The 8,955-nt window shown below is 35.7% G+C and overlaps 1 protein-coding gene across 1 annotated transcript; it reads right to left on the reverse strand.

Annotated features, from left to right (window-relative positions):
• Nucleotides 1-671: 671 nt before the first annotated feature.
• Nucleotides 672-1,320, reverse strand: LOC149844644 (putative F-box protein At4g22030). Its single transcript, XM_089985740.1, has 3 exons — nt 1,183-1,320; nt 1,058-1,130; nt 672-1,000 (listed from the first exon to the last, which is right to left on the reverse strand). The coding sequence occupies exons 1-3, from the start codon at nt 1,318-1,320 to the stop codon at nt 672-674; spliced, it is 540 nt and encodes a 179-aa protein (XP_089841866.1).
• Between the last annotated feature and the right edge of the window lie 7,635 nt (nt 1,321-8,955).

Consider the following 8,955-nt stretch of genomic DNA (forward strand, 5'->3'; position numbering starts at 1 on the left):
AAACTCTCCTCGAAGAGTTTGCAAACAGACCCTTTTTACCTTTTCATCTTCTTTAAATGAACTTTCCAAAATCTCTCATGCTTGCTTTGAGGAAGTAGCATAAGCAATCTTCTCAAAAGCTGCTTCATTTGAAGCTACTCCTTGGTAGATTATCACAAGAGTTTTCTTGTCGCTTTTAGACACTCTCTTTGAGTCTGTGGCATTTCTTCTTCATTTTCAACTTCAACATAACCTTTTTCAACTATCTCCCACAATTCTTGAGATCCAAGAATAACTTTCATTTGGATACTCCAATTGCCATAATTTTCTTTGGCTAATTGGGGGACGAAAGAAAGAGGAATAAAGTTGTTCATTTTAATCAAACAAAGCTTTGATACCAATTTGAAGAGAATAAAATATAAAAAATAAAGAGAATGATGATGGAGAATGACTAAAATATTATTACTCAAAAAGAAGGATCATTACATCATACATACAATGACTCTTAGACTAGGCTTTTATAGCACTAGCAAAACCTTTCATCTACCAACCATAAAGACTCTTCACCTTCTTGTCTTTTCATGTTTCTAGGAGATTCAATGCATCGTTAAATGTATTGAGACTCCAAAAGACTCTTAGAAACTTGTACCTACTTAATAATTCTAGATACATTGTTCAAGTTTAATTTATTCTCAACATTCTCTCCTTCCATGCTCCCTCTCATCCAGAGCCATCTCTATGTTCCTTTCTGTCAATTTATAGAATCCCCCATAGTTCCTATACATCTCAAAAACCATACCCACTTGACCACCATGCTCCACAACATTCACAACTGCAGCTATCACCCCACACACTGCACTCACTGCAAATCCTGGTCCAGCCAATGCAAAAACTTGGTTCACCTTCAGCACCAACTTACTTATCCTCACATACTCTACTATGTCCTCAAAAACCATACCCACTTGACCACCATGCTCTACAACATTCACAACTGCAGCTATCACCCCACACACTGCACTCACTGCAAATCATGGTCCAACCAATGCAAAAACTTGGTTCACCTTCAACACCAACTTACTCATCCTCACATACTCTACTATGTCCTTGTTCTTCAAGACCTTCAATACTCTTTCAATCTCTTGTTCAGTTTCCTAGATCCATCCATTGTTATCATCATGGTGGGACCTTAGTTGTGTGTCCCACTTTCTCCTTGTTAGGCCACCAGATTGTCGGCTCGACGATAGTCGGAAACTTTTTGCTCATATTTGGAAGCAATGGCAGTGGGTACGCTTCATCGATGGCAAGCATACTTGCCATGCACTCATCAACGTAGTCATTCATGTCGGGCCACAGGGAAGGATGAACTCAAAGAAAATTCTCAATGTGGACCTGCAGATCCTTAAAGAGCCTTGCAGCTTTGCGCTGCTCTTCGGTGAGCTGAGAAGGTTGGATCTTGTTAACGAAACAGAGGAGCAAAGTTGAAGCAGAGAACAAGATGATGGAAGGGAGAGCAATGGAGAGAGAAGAGAGGAAGGTGGCAGTGAGGATGGGGGAGTTGATGGAGTCATGGAACAGTGTGTTCCAATTGTTTCTCTGTTGAACCAAGATGGCATGCATCTCGGCTCTGTCAGATGCAGCTGCTGCTATCTCATAGAGCTTGGCTAACACAAGTGGATCAGTTGCTTCCAACTTTTCTTTTTCTCTTCTTTCTTCTACTACGGTCACTTGCTCCTTGCTCCTTGTAAATACAAGTGGGATTGTCATGGATATTGTTGTTATTGTTGTTCTTCCTTTTATTGGTGACATATTAAAGGTTAGTGTCTTAAGAGAAGGGTTTTGAGAGAGTTTTGGTTTTGTTTTGGAGGATTGTATGAGGGTGATGATGCTAGACATGGCAGCCATATTTTTGGCATTGGATTGCTATATATGAAGCTGTAAGGGAGAAAAAGAATAAAGAATGGAAGTTTTGGTATGGGAAGCTAGGAAGGTGTTGTTGGCTTTAAGTGGATTGAGCCACTTACTGGATGTGGTCATGGGCGATCCGAACAACACTTCTGTTGAGGTGGGGTGGTCGGCATTCTCCTTAATCAATTGACGCCTATAATGAGGCTAGGCTATAATGTCGAAAGGTGAGCAGAATCCTTTGAACCCAAAAATGGTGAGAGAGTCTGATAATACTTAGATGACACTCGTTACACTACTGCGGGTCTCTGTTTATAGAAAGATCTGGTGGAGGTCCATAATGGGTATTGGTGGAGGTCCATAATGGGCATATATGGATAGTTACAAAGTCTCATAACTATCTTGTAACTCCCAAAACCCAATAGTCTCTCTCCCTTGATGTACCAATATCAATGTGGGTTATATTCAGGTTGAATCCGATTCGATCCAAAATTTAACATTCTCCCACTTGACTCATTGACATGGAAAAGCACATCATTAAGCTTTATTATTATTACCATGATTGAATTTTTATATGGGTTCACATGCTATCTTGTATTACAATAATGAATCATATGAGTCATGAAGATGAACACCTCTATATGAGATGTCATATTTCTATGCACTACAATATTTTTATTTTAAGTGTTTAGCACGTTAAGAATGCATTTATGAATATGTTGATTTTTAACATATTTTATTGGTTATTTTAATATTGTTATTCTGTTATTCTCTTTTCACAAATAAGAAACACTTTATACAAAATCAACAATGCACAAAAATTATAGAAAATTGATTTAGTTTCATAAATGTGATTACATATAACCATAATATATTGTCATGCATCAGAAGGAATCATATAGACCCATCATCATTATATGTTGAAAATATAATTTTGGTGCTAGCCTTTTAGTAAGAGGATCTGCAGTCATTTTCTGTGTACTGATTGTATCAATAAACACTAAATGATTCTCAATCATTTTTGTAACAACAAAGTACTTTAACTCTATGTGTCGACATAAGGTGAAACTCTTGTTGTTATTCGAGAAAGACATGGCAATTTCATTATCATATAAAATCTTTAGTGACCTCTTAATAAAGTCCACTATACTAAGACTCGTAATGAAGTTTTTGATCATATAGCCTGATTGTGTAGAATAATAAATTTTGTCTCCATGGTGTGAGCTGCAATTATAGATTATTTTCTGCTTCTTCATGAAACAATACTATATGCTAATAGAAACACATATCCAGTAGTAGAATTTTTACTGTCGAGATATCCTCCTAAGTCCACATCAAAGTATCCAACGACCTCTAGGTGATCAACCATTCTATAGAACAACATATAGTCATTCGTTTCTTGCAAATAGTGTATAACCTTCTTCGTCGCTTTCTAGTGCACAATGCCTAGATTAGTCTGATATCTATTAAGCATCTCAACAACAAATGTGATATCTAGTCGTGTGTAGTTTGCATGTATTGCAAACTTTCAACTGTTGAAAAATTTCATCTGAGCCTTTTCATTATCATCCTCGAGACAGTCATTTAGGCTCAATTTATCCCTTTTAACTATGGGTTAAAATACAGGAGCACATTTCTTTATCATATATCTTTTAAGAAATTTAATGATATAAGATTTCTGGGAGAGATCAAGTACACCCTTAGTTTGATCATGACAAATCTCAATTTAAAGGACATAAGCGGCCCCACCCATGTCCTTTATATCAAAATGAGAGAAAATAAATTCTTTTGTCTCGCGTATAAGACTTAAATAATTAGTTGCAAGAATAATATCATCAACATACAAAACCAAAAATATAAACTTATTCCCACTAGTCTTAAGGTATATGCACTGATCAACAATGTTTTTAACGATTCCAAAATTCAAAATCACTTGATTGAATTTCTTATACCACTTGCAAGAGACTTGTTTAAGTCCACAGATTGATTTCTTTAATTTGCAAACTAAATTATTTGAGTCATCTATAATGAAACCAGAAGGTTGTTACATATATATCTCATCTTACATATCTTCATTCATAAAAGTTATTTTCACAACCATTTAATGTAGCTCTGAATCAAAATGAGTTATGTGGGTCATGATTATTCTCAACGATTCCTTAGTTGAGATAAGAGAAAATATTTTATTATAATCAATGTTCTTCGTTTGAGTGAAACCCTTTGTAATGAGCCTAGCTTGTACCTCTTCATTCACCCATTAGAGTCTATGTTGGTCTTAAAGACCCACTTGCAACCAACAAGTTTGACTCCATCAGGTCGAGGTAGTAGATCTCATACTTGGTTTTTTGCCATATAATCAAGCTCTTCTTTTATGACATTGATTTAATATATTGATCTATCACTTTCAATGGCTTCTGCAAAGGTTAAGGAATCATCATCAATATCTATGAAATTATTAGGCTCTTGCAAATATACCACATAGTCTGGATGAATACCAGATTTTCTCGTACTTGTGGACTTTCATACAGGTGCAACTAGTAGTTCAATTTAAAATTCTGCACCTTGTTGTTGCAAGTCTTTATCAACATATTCTACTTGGGTTGAATATCATTGACCAGATTTTCCCTAACATCATCCAAAATGATAATGATAGGAAAAACTAAGTCTTTTTTCTTTATAGGTATGGAAACAAAATCCTGCAATTTCTCAAATATATGACTTTGAGGTGCATCTATCCTAATAGAACTATATTCAAGAAATTTTGCTTTATTTGTTTTCACTATTTGTGATGTATGATATGAACAATAAAACATAAAATCTTTTGATTTTTCTGGTTATCTAATAAAAAATCCACTAGTAGTCTTAGGATCAAAGGCTTTTATATGTGATTTATATAATTTAGCTTCAGTCAGACAACCCCATATACTCATATAAGACAAAGAAGGCTTTATACCTGTTCATAACTCATAAAAAGTCTTTTGCACAACCTTCGTAGGAACTTTATTTAATATGTACACAGTTATCCTAAGAGCTTCACCCCCATAAGATCAAGGAAAGACTTGAGTGATTTAACATCGCTTGAACCATCTCCTTAAGCATATAATTTTTTCTTTCAACTACGTCATTCTAGTTGGCATTACCAGACTTGATTTATTAAAGTGTAATGTCTTCCTCCTTTAGAAACCGCATAAATGATTTTTTTTTGTCCCATCTTGGTAAAACACTTATAATATTCTCTACCTCTATCAGACCTAACTATTCATATAACTTTACCAGTCTGTTTTTCTACTTCTATCTTGAAGTTCTTAAAAACCTAAAAGACTTCAAATTTCTTAAATAACAAGTAGAGATACATGTACCGAGAGTAGTCATTTATAAAAGTGACAAAATATTTTTCTTTCATGTAACTTGGGGTAAACGACCTATAAACATTCGTATGTGCTAACTCTAATTTAACACTACTGCATTTGACATCTTTCTTATATGTGTTGGTTTGCTTAACCTTTATTTAGTCAACACATGATTTTGTATTTGTGAAGTTAAGAGATCCAAGAATCCCTTCTTTCACAAGTCTTTGGACTCTCTCTTTATCAATGTATTTTCAATAAAGTAAGATTATTGGATATGAATTTTGATTCTTAAACAATACAAACCATTATATATAAATGCATAACTAATAGATATTGAATTTCTAGTAATAAAAAGTTTAGAGTTTTCAAAATTAAAGGCAAAACCAAACTTATCGAGTTTTGAAATCAAAATAAGGTTTTAACTCTAAGATGAAATATAAAATATACCTACTAAATTCAAAATGATCATGACTTAACATTCTTTACATGCAAACACATCTTATTTTTTGAAAATATGTTTCTTTTATACTCTATTGGTTTTCTTTTGTTAAGAAATGACTGCAAAGAGTTAGCAATATGTATAGTGATACCAAAAATCATTCTACCAACTATTTAATAAAACATGCATTAAATTACACTCATGAAAAATGAATGACGTGTTACTTTTATTTTTGAGTTATTTTTTGTATTTCATGCACTCTACCTTTTTATGTCTCTTGTTCTTATAGAATAAACACTTCATACAAGCACTACCTTAAGATTTGACTTTCATCTAAGAGTTGGAACTCTTCTTAGAGGCTTTCTTCATGCTTTTCTTTTTTAATGAACTTTTTTTTGCCTCATGCCTATATTTTGCCCAATGAAAAGTCATACATGCACTCTGCACATTTTCACCCTTTAATCTTTTTTTCTCTTTAAGACACTTAAACAAAAGGTTATTAAAAGATTACTCATCATTATGTGTGTTATAAGAAATCTTGAAGGGTCTGTATTCAATAGACAATGAGGTTAGAAATAAATGAATCGTGGAGGAGTAAAAAATGATGAAATTCATATCATTCAACTGAGATGCAATATTGTTTATTTTTAAAATGTGTTGCCAGATGTTATCGTCTTCATAATATTTCATAGATATTAATTTGGACATCAAGGTATTAACCTTACTTTTATTAGAACTGACAAATAGAGTCTCAATGGCTCTAAAAAATTCTTTCATTGTCCTACAGTGAGAAATTACACCTCAAATATTTTTAGCCACTCGAGATTGCAAAAACAATAGGCTAAGCCTACGCGACTCCTCCCACTTCTCATCAGTAACCTTCTGGTCAGTTATGCTCTGATATATAAGCACGGGAAGTTTGTTAGTTCTAATAGCCAATTGTAGGTCCATGTAACCCAAAATGAATAACACAATTTCTTTCTAATCTAAAAAAATAGATCTATCTAAAATGAAGATATTACTAGAATCGTCAATGATCAAGGAACCTAATATTGCAAAAATAAAAAAAATACTAAATTATTGATCATACAAGATTCATATTGAAAAGGTAAACATAATACACTTTGTTATTCACTTTTTCTAAGGCAAGCATAATATAGTCATTATTGTTCCACTTTGGTGATAACAATAACACTTAGAGTTGTTTCGCCTCCTCAATTCTTAGAGAATTGACTTCAATTGGTAAAACTAGTAGATCATGTCACCAGAAGCAATTTGACACTTTACCTCTAGGTACAATCATACTTTATGGGTTGATGTATACACCTACTATTAAATTTTGTGTGAATTTGAAACACAATGACCAAACTTTGGGTATAATCATTGTTTCATAAAGTTACACAATCGGAATACCAAATCTTAATTCAGTACAAAGAACCCTCAATCAACATCACATCAAATAACTTTGGTGATTGCAATATTAAGTTTATTGAGATCTTTTACCACAAATATATTTGTATTACAAAGCATGCCCATGCATGCATATTCATGATAAATTATGTATAATAACATAAAAAATAAATTCATATTAGATCTCATATGTATAAATGAAATTTTGATGAAACATATCACATATATCATAAATTAAGTCATAATTTCATGCTTAAACATCATGAATAACTTAAAACAATATAAAATGTATGCAAAAGTCATGCATTCATGATGAAAATACACGTAAAGCATGAGCGAATGATAAGTCATACTTGTACAGATAATACCCAGGGTCCCAGTGTTGGAACCGGTTAAAAAGTACCCAAAACCAGTCTGAAATGGCTTGGAATCAGTAAAAAAAGACCTTGAATTGGTCCCGAAATGGCGAACAAGTTTGAAATACGCACAAAATCCTTTAAATCCTTAAAAATGATTGATAAAACCCTTGTTCTTTCTCAGATACAAGAAAATATGGTCTCTTCTTATAGGAACGATGAAAAATCTTTCACAACCAGTCAAAAAAGAGTCCAAACCAGTTCCAAAATCCATCGAACCAATTCTGCTCCTTAAAAGGGTCAAACAATGCATGGATCCCATAGACAGAATCATGTTTTGGACATGATCCGACCCAAAATAACACATGGGTCAGATCTCTCAATCCAGACCCAGTCTGAATCCAGACCCTATCTAAATGGATATCAAGTTGGATCCCATGGACCAGACTTGGTTTGAATCCAGACCCGATCCAACAGGATCTCGGGTTCGAAAGCAGGTCCTATCAGGTCATGCACAGACCCGATCCAGCTGGAACCCATTTAGGTCCTGGACCGGTCGTACGGGTCAGGGTCAGACCCGGTCCACCAGGAACCCCCAACAGGTCTGGGTTTTTTAATAACCCCCCCCCCCCCCCCCCCCCCCTCGAGCTTCCATCGCCAAAAGCCATCACCCATGGCCGGCCATAGCGGTCATCGGCTATGGCCCGCCTCCAATGGAACCAGTCATTGGTTGATGACTGAGGCAGAGAAAGTAAAAAAAAAACAATGAAACGGCGTAGTGGGGGCTCTCGGCCTCCAGCAGCCAGCAACCGATGGTGATGGCCGGCCTCCAGCAGCCAGCCTCCGTTGTCAACGGCCTCCCTTTGGCAATGACAACAGGTCATACTGCATGATATGGTCTACTATTACACCCCTAGGTATTTGGCTTGTGAGGGGCATCTCCCAACTCAAGATCAGTTACAGCATATGGTGAATCGATGCCGCCACTGCCCTCCAGATTTAAAATAATCTTCTGATGTAAAGGAGAGTGCCTCGATTCCCTCCCTTCTGTTATGGAAAAAAAATATATCTAACTAACGGACTCGCGAGATAGGCTCGTCAAACCAAACACGAACAACATGTGTTCGTCTCGCTCGTAGCTGCTGGTCCTGGTTAAGTAATAACGAACGTACTTTAGATAAATGTTTGACTTTGAAGCAATAGATTTGCAGTTCATGTTCAATACCAACCTAAGGTTGAACGTCTCAAGTTGGGTTGGTTTGGCTCGTTTACCAGCTCTAACGGCCGGGGTCGCCCCGTGGCCGGCGGGGGTCACCCCGTGGCGGCCGGCGGGGTGGTTGTGATCAGGGTGTGGAGATGAAGATGCCGGATCAAACCCCACTGGTGCACAGGTGTCTCTCTAGCTTTTAGAGGTGGGTCACATAAGGCAGGATGGTTATGGGGCCCCACCTCACTTCAGTCAGGGTTACTCATCGTAAAAAAAAAAAAAAAAACTATCGCAGACTGTTTATTGTGATTA

The sequence above is a fragment of the Nuphar pumila genome, chromosome 2 (assembly GCF_984573655.1).
Source record: "Nuphar pumila chromosome 2, dmNupPumi1.hap1.1, whole genome shotgun sequence".
NCBI lineage: Eukaryota > Viridiplantae > Streptophyta > Magnoliopsida > Nymphaeales > Nymphaeaceae > Nuphar > Nuphar pumila.